This window comes from Solanum dulcamara, chromosome 10, assembly GCF_947179165.1.
Source record: "Solanum dulcamara chromosome 10, daSolDulc1.2, whole genome shotgun sequence".
Classification (NCBI taxonomy): Eukaryota; Viridiplantae; Streptophyta; class Magnoliopsida; order Solanales; family Solanaceae; genus Solanum; species Solanum dulcamara.
In genome coordinates, this window is record NC_077246.1 from 64,631,917 (window position 1) to 64,651,195 (window position 19,279).

The following is a 19,279-nucleotide window of genomic DNA, read 5'->3' on the forward strand; positions in this document are numbered from 1 at the left end:
GTTTTTTTTTAATGCCATTTTTATGAAGATTTTTTGATTCTGATACATATTATTTATGTATCAGATTCTCATTTATCAAGCGTTAACGCTTCTGATACATAGTATTTTTTTAAAATGTTATTTTTTCTGGAGATTTACTACTTCTGATACATCATGTTTAAGTGTGAGTTTCTATTGTATCAAGTTTTAATGATTCTGATACATCTACATTTATGTATCAGATTATAATTTATGAAGCCTTACTGCTTTTGATACATCTTTTGTATGTATCAGATTCTCATGTATCAAATATTTTAATGCGTCTGATACATCATATTTATGTATAAAGTTCAAGTTGTATTTAACTATTTTTTATGTCAATGCAGTGAATGAACTACGTCATCAAGAAGATCCCGTCTCACCCCTTGATGTATCAGATACATAACTTATTTATCAGCAAAACTGAAAAAAAAAGTTGAAATCGACTTTTTGTTTGAATTGATGCTCTATTTTTTCCATTCGAGACGATGCTCTGTTTTTTTGCTTGAATCTTCATGAACATAACCGTTGCTTTTTTTAACAAATTAATCTCATTAATTAGATCAGTAATTCATTTAAAGAACCAATCATACGTTATATTAAGATATTATCCATAAATAGCTGATGTGCATTAACTATTCTACAGCTAAAGTTAATGTATCAGATACATAACTTATGTATCAGCAAAATTGAGAAAAAAAATTTGAAATCGACTTTGGTTTGAATTGATGTTCTGTTTTTTTCATTCAGACGATGCTCTGTTTTTTGGCTTGAATCTTCATGAACATAACCGTTGCTTTTTTTAACAAATTAATCTCATTAATTAGATCAGTAATTCATTTAAAGAACAAATTATACTTTATATTAAGATACTATCCATAAATAGCTGATATGCATTAACTATTCTACAGTTAAAGATGATGTATCAGATACATAACTAATGTATCAGCAAAACTGGAAAAAAAGAATTAAAATCGACTTTGGTTTGAATTGATGCTCTATTTTTTGGCTTGAATCTTCATGTACACAACTGTTGCTTTTTTTAACTAATTAATCTCATTAATTAGATCAATAATTGATTTAAAGAACCAATCATACATTATATTAAGATACTATCCATAAATAGATGATCTGCATTAACTATTCTACAGCTAAAGTTGATGTATCATATACATAACTAATGTATCAGCAAAACTAAAAAAAGGGGAAATCAGGTAATTTTGGTATGATGAGGGATGTATAGTAATTAGACTTTTCCATTATGGGATTTAGGTAAAGTTTACAATAATTTTTTGGGCGGAAATTAGGGCAAGAGTAATACTGGGATGGAAAAAATACTAAATCATGCACTTAGTTTAATGTTGAATTATTGATTTCTTTTTTGATAAAAAATGTAAATACGCCAATATAATAGTTAAAAATTACACTCGATAATGTTTTTAAAAAAAATTCTACTGTCAATATATTTATTTACATTGAACCTTAATTATAAATATGTACCTACACTTCATCACACACTTTCCACAGACCTATAAACCAGCAAACTTCTCCATCACTGGACTAGTATTTATTTATTTATTTATTTTTAAAAAAGGATCTTTTTTGCAACATATTTTGGAAAATATTTTCTTATTTTTATGAAGCTTGTTTTCCTAAAAAAAAATATTTTTAAGAAGTTTATTTTTCTAGAAAAAATAATTTTAATAATATTTTGATCAATCAGATATGAAAAAATTGAAAAATATTTTCCTCTATACCAAATACACTCTTAAGTTTCAAGTTCATTAATTAAAAAATTAGTATCTGACTCCTCTTCGTTATATTTTTTTTCTACATTTCTTCAAATACATATTTAAATAAATATCATTTGTCCTGTTTATTAATTCTTAAAGGCCATCTTTAACAAGTATATTAACTATAATTAGGTGGATAAGATTTTGAAATGCACTAACTTTGGAACCAAAAGATAATTTCCCAATATTATTCCCCAAATCATATAGTTTTTTTCCAAATCTTATCCACTTATCGATGATTTAAATATACTTATTAAATTAATATAATCTAGACCTTTTAAAAGTAGATAGGACAAATGGAATACATCCAAATGTGTACCTGAAAAAAAAACAGTAGGTTGAATACATTCATAACCTTTTTAAATTTGTCATTAAATTTTATTTACACATTTCAACTATAAAACTATAGGTTATTCCAGATGAACAGATAAAGAGTTTATATATAACACTCTTTTAATTCAATTTTCTTAAAAATAACTAAATTAATTACATGAATTGTGAAACGCTTTATTAAGTAGAAAATTGCTTTCCTTATCTTCATAACATGATAATCCTTAAAAGTTGCAGTGATTCTATCATAAAAAAAATCATATGTTATTAAGATTCTTCATTTTCGATGCTACATTTGTGTTAATACGATGTGGATGTGAGTGTGGAGTGTGAAATTCGTACCCAACCTGGTCAATCAATTTTGAATACTTTGACCAAAATCGACGAATTTGTTTTGAACATATTAATGATTTCTATAACCAAAACAAAGCTAAGATGAAATTGAAGAAAATATATTATCTCGTATAGAGAAATTTCTAGATAACTCTTTTTTCTATTATCTTCTTCCGAAATTCTCCTCTTGATCAATATTCTCTCCTCAAATTTTCCACATAACCTGTATAAGACACCCACACCCAGGGGTGGAGCTAGTGTAGAACGAGCGGGTTGATCGAACCCAATAACTTTAATTCAAATTTTATATCTTTCTTAAGAAATTTAATAAATATGTACAAGTTATTTAGTTTAAAAACAGTAACCTAAAAGAATTAGAATCTCAAAATTATAAGTTTTAAATCTCAACTCCGCCACTAATTCACACTCAGTCCAAGCAACTTAGGAAAAACATACACTCATTATTTTCCAACATTCCTATTAAGCATTTTCATATTTCCTAAGGTTGATAGACAGTTTGACTAACTCAAAAATCAGCTGGACAGAGATCCCACTAGTCACCAAATCATTGAAGAGATTACAATCTTTTTAACTATACCAAAGAATAGTGTATGAGACCGGCTCGTTTGTTGGAGGAACAAGTTATTTCGAAATTAATTATCTCACACGATTATAATCCACTCTCAAGATAAAATAAAAATAATACTATAATTTCGAAATTACTAATCCTTAAGGTATTAGACTTTACAATTTGGACAATGTGACTTATACTGACACCTCCAGAAATAGTAACAACAGATTCGAACATACATAAAAACAAAGAGAATATGTGAACTTGAAGATATTTCATAAGTCTTTTTTATTTTTTTGGTATAACCTGTATCTCATACACACTTGTCTGACTAATTCGAATCTGCACCATGTTATCACCTATTTAAGGAGTTCAGCATTCTACAAAAAATGTAACCATTCCTCGAACCCAAGACCTTTCTCACTAAAAAGACATAAGAAATGCATTCCTAAAAAAGCACCCTACTTGTGGGAGAGTGTGTAAATGTGACCGGTATAAAGTTGCAAGTCAAACGAGTAAGGCACACAGACCAGCAACATATACTAGCAAAGTTTAACAAGTACTAGTTCAGAATCAAGCTTAACATAAAAACAGAATAAACAGGAACAAGGTAGTAAAAGTAATTCACTTGAAAACACTAAAATTGCAGCTTAAAAGAGTGCAAAATTGCACCCAAACTATATATTAAAAACTTATTCCAATGAACATAAATAAAGAAAAGACTGAACAAATTCAATCATTTAAACAGAACTAACATCCCCACAGCAACTAAACTTTCTCCTTTTCTTTACACCCCCTTTCTATTACCTGAACAAAATCAATGGTTTCATCAAATTTCCAACTACACTACTCGATGATCAGTCACAAATGTATCGTCTTTTCGTCAGAAAATTGCACTTCCAGCTTCCCATCTGCAGCTAATTATAAACAAATCACGATTATTCAAATCCGAAACCTTTAAATTAGTACAAAGTTAAGTGATGAATGTTTGTTTACCTGAACAATCTATTGATCCTCAGGCACTTTGTATAAATCAGCAGTAATTTCCGTCAACCACAATCCTGGAAATAGCGTCTGCAGAATAGATCAATGAAACAGTAAAATGATCAACATCATTAACAACAAAATTTTTGATGTTTAATTAATTTTGACTAACATTAATCAAGAGAGAAAAAAATTGACTTACATCTAAATTTCTTTGAACCAATTTAGCTCGTTTCTTGGGTCGACGAGGGGGTCTATGTCCGATCATCGCCATGAAATCTTCATCGATTTCTCTACGCGAAAGGGGAACGGAAAATCTCACCTTCTGTCTCTTCTCGCCGACTGAAGAAGCTCCGGCAGCTGGAGCATTTGTTCTGCTAGTATCAATCTTCGATCCTCCTTTCGATCCACCACCATTTCCTCCGGCAACAGTACCGGCGCCGGTGGTGACGACTCCATTAGGCTCCTTACAAGCCGCTCGGCGAGTCCTCAAGTTCCATGGACGAGATAAATCAGCGGCAACAGATACAGCTCCTGTCAAAGTTGTCGCTGTCTCCAGCGCCGGCGCCGGCGACGGCGACGGCAACGGCGACTTCTTTGGTTGCTTCTCCATACCTTCTTTGAAGATTGTTTCTTTCATCTTATCAGCTTCTGTTAGGAGATCAAACATCAGCTTCTCTCTCACAGCTCCGATTCCCTCACCATCATCCTCTTTTCCCGGCGACCTGAATTTCCGGGTAAACCGATCGTTTGATCCACGTCGGTCCACCATTTCCGTCTCCTTCTTCCGTCCGATCGATGACTCAGACCCATTTGACCTCCGATGAATAGAAGAGCTTTGTCCATTCGATTCAACCTTAGAGCACCTCAAATGCCTCTGGTTTCCCCACTTCAACCCATAAGGTAAGGTAAAATTGTGTAGAGGTTTCGATCTTTCTGGTCCCATCGTCATCAAACACTGCTATTCAAATGTCTCAAACTATTCAAATTACACACACCCACAAGCCCAAAATCCCAAATTTGCTCCCCCGGTAAGCAAACACAGACAAGAAAATGACTCAAAAGTTCCTATTTTTTTAACTTTGGTTTCAAGATTTTGTGAAGAAACACTTGAGAGAAGAATAACTGGGAAGGGGTTTCATATTGTTAATCTTTCGAAGCATTTTGCCATTTTTCTTTATATTTGTGTTGGATTAGTTTACGTACAGTGTGTGTGTGTATATATATATGAGGTAGCCAGAGAGAGAAGGGGCGGTTTTAACGTTCGGGTTCAGAACAGAGTATGTGCTAAAGTGCACGGTGGATTGAGGGTTTTCATTCATGCCGCATCCTCAAAATATATTTCATTTTTATCTAACTATATCTTATTACTCACCAATTTTTTTAAAGGAAATAAAATAAATATTTTATATTCGGCTTGAACTCGAGATCTCTGACTGTCAACGCTTGAAGGGAAGAAAGAATATTTTCAATTAGGATTTAGGTAATATATGCACTAACGGTCACATGTGTTGACTTTGACGGTAAACAGTTCGCTTGTTATACAAAGTCGTATATCTTTTTTGACGAAATTATGAAATGGCATATATGTGATTTCAATTAAATAGATGGTATTGATTTATTGATTTTATATTGTTATTAGACGCAACTCATAAATAATTTGATTAATCATTCAGAAAAAGTATTGATTATAAGCTTTAAGTAATATGCACTAACTGTCACATATTTGAATTTGAGAATAAAGAACTGTAACGACTTATCCCCATCGTTATGGATAGGCCAATGGGGAAGGATTTTGGACCAAAAAACTTCGGGTAATAATTTCAAAAAAATTTAGTCTAAGGCAGACTTGAACTAATTCTAAGTCAGGTGAGGTCTAGAGTGATCTTGTGAATGGTGGGGATCAATTCTCTAATTTGATTGGGTAAGCTGATAGCCAAGACGATGCAGAGCATTTACAGCTTTGCAGAATCGCATTTAGGCCAGTAAAACTCCTGAAATAGGACTTGGCGTGAAGGGTATAATTTAGTACATCACTGGAAGGGGGTGTGTTGTGAAATGGGGGCTTGGAGCTCAAAATCCAAGCTTACTGTTTCCGCATATCCCGCTAGAGCGGGGACAGTTGCGACTTAAGATGGGAAAAACCTCAAAAACAGTTAGTTCTACAATTACAGTTCCTAAAACGACAGGAGGCGACCTAGGGCGATTTTTATCATTTTTTCACAGATTTTCACGCTTAAGGTAAGATTTCTACTCCATAAACTTGTAAGTTGATTCCTAAATCCATAGATTTGGATGGGTGATCATTGAGAGAGGATTTTAGACTGAAACCAATGGTGGAAAATAGCCCTAGGATGGGGTTAGGATCATGAGTTTTGGTCTAGGAGGGGAATTATGTTATAATTCTTGTAAATTAGGCTATTTTATTAATCTTTATGTATATGTGACTTGTTTTAAACCAAGAACTAGCAGAAAGAATTCGGAAAGGGAAAGCTCTTGCATCTTAGAGTGTTTGAAGCTCAAATTCAAGGTAAGTGTGGTTTGTTTCCCGTATGTGTTTCATGTACTTGTTAAGTTGTTGACTATATTTTCCTGAGTTAATGGGGACTCGGGCTTATATCTTTAATTAAGACTGCTTCCGCATTCTTATCTTATTATCTTCTGCGTTTACTAATTGTTGGGCTGTTGAAAATGGTTCTTCCATCGGAGGGTTAATGTGGGTGTCAGTCACGACAGATCGAGATCGTGACAAGAACTTGCTTGTTATGAAATAATGAAATGGTATATATGCGATTTCAATTAAATGGATGAGATTTACTGATTCATATTGTTATTAAACTCAATTCATAAATAATACGACTCACCATTTAGGAAAAGTATTAGCTATAGAATTGAGGCAATATGCACTAACGGTCACATATATGAAGATGAAGAGTTCGCTTGGTATAAAAAACTACTTTTTATAATGAAATTATGAAATTACATATATATGATTTCAAATAAATAGATGATATTGATGTACTGATCCACATTGTTATTAAACTTAACTCGTAAATAATCCGACCCCTTTCGATTATTATGTGAAAGCCAAGGGTGAAAATATTTGTGGTAGAAAACTTTTAAGTAGTAACTTAAAATTTTTCAGGCTAGGCCTGTCTCACATGAAATCGGAGTAAGGTGAAATCAAGGGTAATCTGAGAAAGTATTGGGGTTAATGTCTAAGCTTGGGGTTGGTTTTTTATTAGCTAAGACGTTAAGAAATTCGTAGGGCTTTTCAAAAGTGAATTCAGGTGTGTAGAATTTCCGATATTGAACTTGGCGTGAAAGGGTTATTTTAGAACGTCAAGGTTTGAGGGTGTGTTGCAAATGGAGGTTTGTGGGAGAATTTCTGAGTTTAAGACTCCGTGCAAGTCGCCACAGCGAGCTGGGAGTCACTATCGTGGAACAATCGAGGATTTAATACAAAAATATCTTTAATCCATTTTTATTTTCTGCAACTTCATTCTTGGGAGAGAAAGAGATGATTTAGGGCTAGTTTCTTCAATTTTTCACTAATTCCTTCAGTAAAGGTAAGTTAATTACTCCCCTAACTAGTAATTTGATTCTTGGACCTTAGAATCTATAGTGATTATCTTAGAGAATGATTTTTGACCTGAATTAATGATGGAAAACGCCCTAGTTGGGTAGGATGATCGTGAAATTGGTCAAGGGTTAGGATTTGAGTATAATCTGAATATTTTTAGGTCATTGTTCATTGATTTTTGTGTTTTGTATTTGTTTTAGACTAAGAACAAGTCAAGGAATTACAAAAAGGAAAAGTTCGGGTTCTTTAGAGAATTGAGGCTTGTTTTGAGGTAGGTGATGGTTGTGTTTTTTCCGCTTATGTTATATTGACTTTTTAACTACTTCATTAGTATTACATGCATGACATATGATTAGAGAAAAAAAAGAATATGAGTTGAAATGATAATTGTGGCCAATTGTATGCAATAATTTTTTTTATTTGTACAAGTATGATTGTTATTCATTGTGGTGGTGATTGTGATATGTAATTTCCTGTTTGGATCGGATACCACATTGGTATATTTGAATTAGGTAGCACATCAGTATATTTGAATCGAGTACTACACATGTACATTAACTAATGATTGGGATCGGGTATCACGCCGGTATATTAACAGTTTGTTTGTGGGTTCCATGAGAAAATCGAATTGGATATTGTGCTGTGATTGATCATGTTCATTGTGTATAATAATTCAAGTGTAAGGTCTGGGTGTTGCTTAATTGTGATGTAATTATGTATTATTTGTTTTACTAAGTTGTGGTTGTCTGTTCATATTGCATATATGTGGAACTAGTCGTGTGATCCTATTAGTACACCGTGTTTGTGTACTGTTTCTGCACTTGCTCTTTCTTTATCGAGTACGGATATATTCAGACGCCTACTGAAAGACCTCAATTATGAGACTTTCACTACTTGAATTCAAGGTTGAACTACTTTTACTGGCTGCGATGGATTCTTCCTTATTTTTTTGTCCATAAACAAACATTTTAGGCTTAGTTTATTGTTTATTGGGGTTGCATCCCCATATTCTAGATTATTGTTAGAATTTTGGTACTATAACTTTCAGGTTCTAGGAGGTATTTTCGCAAAGTGTTTTGTTTATAATATTGATTGAGTTTATGAGAACTCGATCATTTAATTGTTCAAACATGTTTTCACTCGTTCAATTGCTTGACTTATTTCTTAAAATAGTGTTGATGGGTTAGAAGTTAATTCTCCCACCAAAAGGTTAGTGTGGGTGCCAGTTCCGGCGGATCATGATCGTGACAATTACCTATAACATTTAGGTAATATGCATTAATGGTCAGTGGTCACATATACAAATTTGAGGGTAAAGAGCTCACTTGTTATACAAAGTTGTTTTTCTCTTTAAGAAAACTAGTTTAATGTACGTGCTTTGCACGAATGTCTCACGTCAAACAATAAAATTATTTAAAAATAATAATTGACGTTAAAAGAAATATTATAGTTATCAAAAAGATAAGAATTTCATATAGGAAGATAATCTTGAACGTATTTATACAGTGAACGCAACATTTTATTCAATATTTTAGCTAAATTTCGAGAATAAATTCACGTATATTCATGTAATTTGAGCTATTCGCATATTCATGTAATTTGAGTTATTTGACTCAAATAAATAACCCCACCTATCATTCAAAAAAAAATAAAATTGCCTATAGGATTCAGGTAATATGCACAAACAGTCACATATTTGAATTTGAGGATAAAAAAACACTTGTTATATAATGCCGCTTCTCATTTATTTTTTTACAGTATTATGAAATGAAATATGTGAGTTCAATTAAATAGATAATTTTAATTTATTGATTCATGTTATTATTAGACTCAATTTATAAATAATCCAACCTATTATTTTTTTAAAAAGTATTACCTTCAAGATTTAGGTTATATGCATTAACAGTCACATATTTGAATTTGAGGATAAAAAGTACCCTAATTATACAAACTCATTTTTCTTATTAACGGAATTATGAAATGTTATATATGTAGTTTTAATTAAATAGATAGTCTTGATTTACATTGTTATTAGACTCAACTCATAAATATTCGATTTATCATTCAGAAAAAGCATTGACTATAAAATTTAAGTAATATGAACTAATACTCACATATATTAGAATTTGAGAGTGAAGAGTTCGCTGTTATATAAAGTCATTTATGTTTTTAGTGAAATTAGGGAATGACATGTATATGATTTCAAATAAATGTATGGTATTAATTTGTTGATCCACGTTGTTATTAGACTCAACTCAATAATTTGAACTATCATTCAGGAAAAATATTCTCTATAAAATTTAGGTAATACTTCCTCCGTAATATTTTATATGGTACCGTTTGATTGTGCGCGGTGCTTAAGATTTTTTTTTGAAATTTGTGATTTAAAATAATTCTTAGATATTTGTGTACTTGTAAATTATTTTATTAAGAGTAAAAAAAATTAAAGCTAAATTGTTTCTAATTATAGTATGATGATATTCTTTTGAAACAGACTAAAAAATGACAAGGTGCCACATAAAATGAGACAAAAAAAATATGCACCAATTCTCACATATTTGAATTTGAGGATAAAAAGAGCGTTAGCTATACAAAGTCGCTTCTCTTATAAACGTAATTATGAAATTATATATATGTGAATTCAATTAAATAATAAATAAATGTCATTGATTTATTTGACTCAATTCATAAATAACCCGATCTATCATTCGTGAATAATATTGCCTATAAGATTTAGGTAATATACACTGTCACATATTTGAATTTGACATTAAGGAGCTCACTTATTATATAAAGTCACTTCTCTTTTCAAGAAAACTAGTTTAGTTTACGTATTTTGTATGTGTGTCTCGCGTCAACTATAAACATATATATAAAAAGAATAAAATTATCAAAAATAGCAATTTGACATTAAAATAAATATTATACTTATCTAGATGACAAGAATTTCATATAGGAACAAAATCTTGGGCGTATTTATACACCTAAACACAATATTTTACAAAATATTTCAGCTAAGATTCGAGAATAAAATTCACATATATTCATGTATTTTATGTTATTAAACTCAACTCCTAAATAATCGGATCTATCATTCAAGAAACGTATTGCCTATAGAATTTAAGTAATGTGCACCAAGTGTCACATACTTAAATTTGAGGGTCAAAGTTTGGATCAGACCTCGAATCAGTTCTCAGATCGAATATTAGGAGTTGAAACTCGAATCTGGATCAAATCTCAGGTGGAGATCGATGTGGGGTCAAGTGTCGGAAGTTAGGTCTTGAATCAAAATTTGATCTCAGGTCAAGTCGGGGTTGGGTCTCGAGTGTCGGGGGTCGGGTCAGGTCTTGGATCGAATCTCAAGACGAATGTCGGTCTCTAGTTGGGGTTAGATTCGGATCTCGAGTTGGAGTTGGATCGGGTCTCAGGTGAAGGTCATGTCGGGGCTCGAATTGGGTGTCAAAAGTTGGATCTAGAGTAAGGGTTGGGGGTGAGATCGAATCTAAATTCGGATGTCGGGGGTCGGGTGTCGATTCCCAGATCAGGGTCAAGGTAGGGAGTCGGGTCTCGGATCAGGATCAGGTCTCGAATCAGGGTGGGGATCGGGGTCGCGTTTCGAGTCGAGTGTAGGGGGTCGGGCTTGGTTCACTGGTTGGGGTTGGGTGTCGGGGGTCACGATCGGTTCTTGAGTCGGGCTTAGAGTCGAGTGTCGGGGGCCGGGGTAGGGATCGAGATCAGGTCAAGTTTCGGGTCTCGAGTTAGGGTCGGGGTCGAGTGTCTGGTCGGAGGGATGGGGTCTCGAGCCGAATCTCGAGGATCGAATTTGGATCTTGGGTTGGGGTAAAGGTTAGGTCTCGGGTCGAGGTCGAATCGGTCTAGAGTCAGGATCGGGTCTCGAGTCAGAGTTGGGGTCGGGTTGGAGTCGGGGTCGGATCTCGAGGGTCGGGTTCGAGTCTCAGATTGGGTCTCCAAGGTCTGGTTTGGGTCTAGAATCGGAATCGAGGTTAGGTCTTGACTCGGGTTCGAGTCTCGGATTGAGTATCGAAAAGTATTTTCCTCATCAACCAAACATGAGATTAACTTATTTTCTCAGGAAACATTTTTTAAGAAAATATTTTTCTTCGTACCAAACACACCCTTAATCTAAAATTTATATACTGTAATGCTACCAGATTAATTTCTTCTCTATATGAGACTCAGTGGCGGCATCAGAATTTTGACTAAGAGGGTTCAAAATCTAAAAAAGTAGATATACGAACTAGTCGAAGGAGGTTCAATATCTATTATATATATAAAAAAAATTATTTTAATCATGTATAAATAATATAATTTTTTATCGAAGGAGGTTCGGAGGTTGAAACTACATGTGGCTCCGCCACTGACGAGACCAACCTCAAGGTATGTACATTACGGATCTTACAATAGAGCAATGAGTAATATTGACACATTCAAAGATAGTATTCTCTTTGTACTATTTTACATCACACATTACTTTTAAAAACTATTTAATTTATCATGTTTATTTTACCCTTTAATGTCTTATTTGTCGGGATTCATTTGATATAAAGAATGTGGTCGTTCAGTTGTTTGATCAGAATATTTTGAATTTCTTTTTTGAAAAACAAAACTTTTAAAAATAATTTTCCTGAAAACAAATTTTGTAAGTCATATTTCAAATTTATTGTCTCTCCTTCATCTATTCAATCTAATGAACCTCACTTTCCACCATATTTTATCTTTATAGTATTTTGCTACATTAAATATAAATATTTTCGAAGTAATTTCTTTTCTTACTTATCAAACATTAAAAAATACATTAAAAATTTACTTAGTTTTTTTAAAAATATTTTTTTCGAACACATCCAAGTTCATTACACATAAAGATAAGGGAAATAAAAAAAAACATGTTTATCTCTTTTTCTTCGTATCAAAAGTTCAAAACCCAAAGTTTTATTATATAGAATATTAAGAGAGGGAATAAAAAAATCCACTTGCCTAAAAGGATAATTTTGTATGTTGTCTATTTTTCTTTTCAATATCAAAATTTTATTTTAATCTATTTAACTTTTCCACTCAAACATTGATATATAATAAAAATATTTAGAAAAACAATTCACCTAAAAATAACTTGTCAAAAATATTTAAAAAGCTATGACCTAACATTTTGATTATAAATTTAAAGAAGAAATAGCGATTTTAGTCCATGTGTTATTGCATAATTTCAGTTTTAGTCTCTGTCTTATTTGATTATGCGCATTTAACTTTCAATTATTTGAAGTGTGTGATTTTGATCTTTGGAGTTAATAAAAATTAATTATTTTAAAAAATAATTATTTGAAATATATAAAATAAAATAAAATAAAGGATTAGTGATTCTAAATGCTTAAAAAATTATGTGGATAAAAAAAATTAAATTTAATAAAAATTAAATATTAAATTTTTTAAAGAGGGGAAGTTGTTACACCATTGATAGCCTTAAAGAGCTTGTCCACCTACTAAACCCTCAAATATAATCGCATTTGATCTTGATTAGTAACCATTAAAAAAGAGAGGAAGAACGAATCGCTAAGGAATATAAAATAATGCATAGAACATTTGAATAAAATATAATTTTAATTTTATATACATAATTCTTCAAACATTTAAAATCACCAAACTTTTATATATATATTATCAAATAATCATTTTGTTAATTTTTGTTAACTTCAAGGACTAAAAGCGCACACTTTAAATAAATAAAGGTTAAATGTGCATAGTCAAATAACACAGAAACTAAAATTGAAATTATGTAATAACACAAGGACTAAAACCGCTATTTTAATTTTAAATGCATTTTAATAAATTACACCAATTTAATTTAAAATCACAAATTTAAAAAAAGTCTCCCCCAAAAAACTCTACATATGTAAATCAATCAAATTAAGATACTTAGTACGTAAATAAACATTCGGAAAGAAGACATGCTCCTTCCTCTGCTAAAATTACTGACTCTAACACTATATCGGTGCTAGAATTTTCACTAAAAATTCAAAATATAAAAAATAAATACAGGAAGAAATGTACTAACTATCTTTGAATTAGTACATATGTAAATCAATCAAATTAAGATACTTAGTACGTAAATAAACATTCGGAAAGAAGACATGCTCCTTCCTCTGCTAAAATTACTGACTCTAACACTATATCGGTGCTAGAATTTTCACTAAAAATTCAAAATATAAAAAATAAATACAGGAAGAAATGTACTAACTATCTTTGAATTAGTACATAAAGAAGTATTTTTGTTATCAAGAAAATAAGAAAGCAAATGTAGACATTGTTCATGAGAAATATACAAACAATTGGATTTACAGAGAGAACAGAACCAAGGCATTTGAAAACATTAAAAAAAACTGCAATCTAACAACATCAACATTATGTTAAAGTTAAACCAATGAAAAGAAACACAAAAGATTAGAACAAATAACAAAAATTGCATATCACAACTGCATTTTTTTTTTTACAATCTTTTCCGTTACACGAAGAAATTCAATGATTTCATCAAATTTCCAAAGTAGTAGGTCCATCATAAAAAATTACCATAGATATTACAAAAATCTGATCTTTTCTTCAATCTACTGATCTTCAGGCACTTTGTATAAGTCAGCTGTAATTTCCATCAACCACAACCCCGGAAATAGCGTCTGCAAAAAGTATAGAACAACAACAACATATTCAATATAATTTTACGAGTGACTCAATCAGTGTTGTTCAATCACACATCAAATTCAAATTAGTTGTAATCGACTACATGAATTTAGATATTTAGGAAAATTTAACTTACGTCTAAATTTTTTTGAACAAATTTAGCTCGTTTCTTGGGTCTACGAGGGGGTCTATGTCCGATCATAGCCATGAAATCTTCTTCGATCTCTCTTCGTGAAAGGGGAACGGAATATTTCACCCTCTGTCTCTTCTCGCCGCTACAGGAAGCTCCGGCGGTCACTCCACCGGAAAAATCACTTCGAAATCTCGAAGATTTGTTGTTCTCCGTCCGTAATGGCGGCAAACCGTTCGATCCGCCAGCTCCGGCGCCGGCAACAAATCCGTTCGGCTCGTTACAAGCCGCACGACGAGTCCTCAAGTTCCATGGCCTAGCTAAGTCGATGGCGGCTGCATCAGATATATCAACCGTCGTCGGCGGAGCCGGTGACGGCGCCGGTGATGGAGCATCTAACCCTTCCCTTAAAATTGCGTCTTTCATCTTATCAGCTTCGGTTTGAAGATCAAACATCAGCTTCTCTCTCACAGCTTCGATTCCTTCACCACTATCTCCGTTCACCGATCTGAATTTCGGCCGGTGCCGGTCCATCACCCCTGTCTCCCCCCTCCTTCCGATCAATTCCGACCTTGACATTTCCTCGTCGGAATCTACCTTAACGCACCTCAAGAACTTCTGATTCCCCCACTTCAACCCACATGGTAAGGTGAAATTATGTAAAGGCTTCGATCTTTCAGGTCCCATCGCCATACGAACACCTTCAAATCTTCAATATCAGTCTAAAACCATCAAAATCGAAACACCCACAAGGCAAAAATCAAATCTTTGTTCTTTTTCCTTATAATTTCGTACTCTGCTCAATATCAAAGCAAATGGGGTTCATATTCTTGAAATTTATTTTCAAGATTTGAACTTTTTTCTTCTTTGTGTGTTGTGTTTAGCTGAGTTTACGTGAAATCGCCGGGAATGTAAAGTGTGTATATATATCGGCAAAAGGAGAGAGAGGGAGAAAGAGAGAGAGAAGAGGCGAATTTAACGTTCGGGTTATGAATATTGTAGGTGCTAAAGTGCGCGGTGGAGTGACGTTTGCTATTTATATTTACAGGGTTACCCATGATACGACGTCGTTCTAGTCCTCTCCTTTTTTCTTTTTTTTTTTAATTTGTTTTTCTTTAGCTTATTGTTATTTATTTATTTTTGGCAAATTTGTAATCTTTTGTTTTGGCCAAATCGTTCTAGTCCGCGCAATTTTTTCCTTCTCAAAATTTAACAAATAACTATTATAAAAAATTTTATAGGCCGAAATAGCTATAATTTAAATAATTACATTTTGTAATTATAGCTATAGCAACTGCTTATATAATTCGCATATCCGTTTATATAATTCATTGTGAATATACAAAGGAAAAATTATCAAGGAAATTACTTTTTAATAAATAATTACTGATTTTAGCGATAATTTTTATTTATTATCATCTATAGCAATAAATAGCAATATTATGATATATCTATCATGAATTAAAAGTAAATTATGCATGCAATATAAATATATTATAAGTGTTTTAAAATATATTATACTTGCCTAGTAAGAAATTGACACAATGTATTATAAGTGTATTAAAGTGTGTGATAAATATATTATCCATGAATAAAACTTATATTATATGAGTTTTATAAATTATTCTCCCTAATATGTATTAAAATTGTATTAAAACTGTATTATAAATGTATTATAAGTATCCAGTGAAAAAAATATTATTGTTATAAATGGTAAATATTTTTTTAATATAGTATATTTATGTAAGTTTCCCATATACAAATCCGTTTGTATAATTTGCTGGCAATATATAAACATGGTAAGTATATATAAATTCTATATTTATACATTTTAGTATTTTTCAGAACTTATACAAATCAAATGTATCAATATTATAATTATATACATGGTAGCATATACAAAAATATGGATTTATTCAATTAGAAAATTCTGAATTTATACAAATAAATTTTGAATTTATATAATTGGAAGCTTAATTATACAAATTTTGGATAACTATATTTATGTATATTAATTAATGGAAAAAAAAATTACCACGAGTAGGAATTAACTTAAACTATAGCTATTTATATTAATTAATTAGTATATGTTTACTAATTCGTGTCATTTTCCCATTTGTTTTCTTCAAAAATTTGTATATTTAATCCATCAATGATTACAAGAAATTCATTTTGATACTTGAAATACAGAGAAAATGATATGGTATATGTATATATATATATATATATAAAAGTTGGATTATTTTAGTCATTCATATATCATGTAATTGGAATTGGTTCTTAATTTATAGAAAAAAGTGATCATTTTAATCTTTTTAACTTTTAATATATCGAAAAAGTGATATTTTTAGTTTTTATAATCACGTAACCGAAATAGTTCTGAAAGTATATATTAAAAAAATGATCATTTTAGTTTCTATCCTTAAAAGTAACGGCATAAGTCAAACAATTTGTCTCTGCACCAAGAGACAGTTGGATTCTAATCTCAAAGGCAAAAACATATGTTTATTATTACTTATTGCTGCAAAAATTTTCATTAAAGCTAGTAAAAGTTGATATTTCTTCTCATCATATAACATTTGCTTATGATCGAAATACTTCATTTCAATTTTTCATATTTTTATATAACTTACGTGATTTGTTGGTTAAATTTAAAAAATAAATAAATTACTTGTACCATTACTTTTAAGATTTGGGACAAAAATGACCACTTTAATTTTTTCATAGATTAAACACTATTTCAGCTACGTTATATCTATATATATATAAAAGACTAGAATAATCATTTGTATTACATTAAGGATAATTTCGATTATATGGTATATATGAAAAATTAAAATAATTATTTATTTATATATTAAGAATCATTTTTTATTTACGTAATATATATATGAAGGACTAAATTAATCCAACCTCCATACATTATGGCCCTTTTTATAATTCCCCCTTGAAATATATGTCTTTGAACTTTCAATAAATGTGTACTTTTGAAGTTTGATCCCTTATTTCGTAGATCTTTACAAAATTAATCAAATTAAATTAAATTTTATTATTTAATTATCCCTGTATTATGTCATATTTGTGAGTGTTATAGTTTTAGATATAACTTAAATGTAATGTATTTCTTATATAAAAAACTAAAAATACATATTTTGATAATTGAATATATTTTTCATATAGGTGGAATGACCTACGACACATCTATACTTAACTCCTTTTATCAGTTGGATCATTTTTACTTATTATTTTGTTAACTTATTATTGAATTTAAAAAAATGTGTGATTGCACGTATTTAAAAGCGAATAAATATAATATTTTACATTAAAATTAAAAAATAATAATTTTAAAAAAAAATTAATAAAATATTTTCTTCAATCCCCCCTCCGCCCCCCACCCCCACCCCCACCCCCACCCCAGAGACACACACATGCACAATCACGAACTTCTTCTTCTCCAGCCCTCTCCCCTTTTTTTCTTCCACCACACCCACTCCTTCTCTTTCTTCTTTTTCTTCTCCAACATAGTCTCCTTTTCTGCACCTCTTCCCTAATCCCTTCGTTTTCTTAACTTTTTAGTTTTTTAGATTATTAATGCTTGTGTTAGCTAGGTTTAATGAGGAGGTGTAGATATGAATTAACGTGAAGGGTGATGTGGGTATTGAAAAATCAAAAAACTCTATTAATAATTCAATGAGAAAAGGGTTTAAGATATTGCGTTCTTATGAATTCAAGAATGATGAGTAAAAAGGTCCAACTAACAAACGAACTAAGTACATGGATCTCTCAGATCATTCCACCTATCATATATTACAAGGATTAAAATCAGAATGTATCAATAATTAAATGATTATCATCTTTTAAGGCATGGTACGATATTAAAAACTTTAGTTTGATAATTTTAATTTTCAATTATTGAGAATACTATATTCTTATCATACCAAAATAATTTGGCATGGATAGATATTTTAAAGTTCAATTTTATGACTTTAATTGCGATACAGTAAGCAAGTAACCATATTGTTTGATCGATTTCAACTTTTCAAGAAACTCCTCAATTATATCATACGTAATCCTACAAATATACAATTATTCAAAAGAAAGTCCAAGCAACTCCCTTCGTTGATCAATCACCCCAAAAGGATATTTCAATCAAGATAGAATACTCAAAGTTTAGACGTCTAAATAATTATATTTTTGTATCAATATTATTTAATATATTTGCTAGTATAATAATAATAATATATATATATATATATATATATATATATATATATATATTATTTAGACCTTTGTAACTATATATTTCGATCGGGTATTCGATATTTCAGACCTTTTTAAAATGAATACGAAATATTATAATATCAAAATTGCAATATCTAAAATTTCGATTTCAATATAATATTCGATATTTATTATACATGTCCACCCCTAATATTTGGTACATGAATGCAACAATGGATCATAACTAATGCATAATACCAAATGAAGGAGTCACATGTCTAAGAGCCTATTTGGTATTGTTATTGGGAGACCAAAATCACTTATTTTAATTTAAAAAATACTTTTTTTTTGAAAAAGGAAAATATTTGGCTAAGAAGTAAATTTGTTTTTAAATGGAAGCAGAAACAGTTTTTTACTGTTGGGAAGAGCTAAAGCATAAGCAAAATATTATTTTTAAACTATCTGACATTTTATCTTGTTTTTCTCTTTTGAGCTGAGGGTCTTTCGAAAATAGTCGCCCTACCTTTCAAGGTGGGATTAGTTCTGCGTACACTCTATCCTCCCCAAACCCCACATGGTGGGACTATACTGGATTTTTTGTTGTTGTTGTTGTATATACATTCCAATAT

The 19,279-nt window shown here is 31.1% G+C and overlaps 2 protein-coding genes across 3 annotated transcripts; both read right to left on the reverse strand.

Moving 5' to 3' along the window:
• Nucleotides 1-3,656: 3,656 nt before the first annotated feature.
• Nucleotides 3,657-5,345, reverse strand: LOC129870406 (uncharacterized). 2 transcript variants are annotated; one of them, XM_055945188.1, is made up of 3 exons: nucleotides 4,232-5,345; nucleotides 4,042-4,119; nucleotides 3,657-3,956 (listed from the first exon to the last, which is right to left on the reverse strand). In XM_055945188.1, the coding sequence occupies exons 1-2, from the start codon at nucleotides 4,979-4,981 to the stop codon at nucleotides 4,051-4,053; spliced, it is 819 nt and encodes a 272-aa protein (XP_055801163.1). In that variant the 5' UTR covers nucleotides 4,982-5,345; the 3' UTR covers nucleotides 3,657-3,956; nucleotides 4,042-4,050. The 2 variants fall into 2 exon arrangements, with proteins under 2 accessions (XP_055801163.1, XP_055801162.1); XM_055945187.1 differs by having other exon boundaries at nucleotides 3,657-3,962; nucleotides 4,232-5,343.
• Nucleotides 5,346-14,065: 8,720 nt separating this feature from the next.
• On the reverse strand, nucleotides 14,066-15,425 carry LOC129870491 (uncharacterized). The gene is made up of 2 exons (XM_055945296.1): nucleotides 14,436-15,425; nucleotides 14,066-14,295 (listed from the first exon to the last, which is right to left on the reverse strand). The coding sequence occupies exons 1-2, from the start codon at nucleotides 15,120-15,122 to the stop codon at nucleotides 14,227-14,229; spliced, it is 756 nt and encodes a 251-aa protein (XP_055801271.1). The 5' UTR covers nucleotides 15,123-15,425; the 3' UTR covers nucleotides 14,066-14,226.
• Nucleotides 15,426-19,279: the final 3,854 nt, after the last annotated feature.

What these genes read in the sequence shown, in the direction of transcription:
- LOC129870491 (XM_055945296.1), bottom strand. Translation starts at nt 15,122, where the DNA reads ATGGCGATGGGACCTGAAAGATCGAAGCCTTTACATAATTTCACCTTA. An exon ending in TTGTTCAAAAAAATTTAGAC is followed by an intron (nt 14,296 to 14,435) that starts GTAAGTTAAATT and finishes TACTTTTTGCAG; the next exon opens with ACGCTATTTCCGGGGTTGTG.
- LOC129870406 (XM_055945188.1), bottom strand. Translation starts at nt 4,981, where the DNA reads ATGACGATGGGACCAGAAAGATCGAAACCTCTACACAATTTTACCTTA. An exon ending in TGGTTCAAAGAAATTTAGAT is followed by an intron (nt 4,120 to 4,231) that starts GTAAGTCAATTT and finishes TCTATTCTGCAG; the next exon opens with ACGCTATTTCCAGGATTGTG.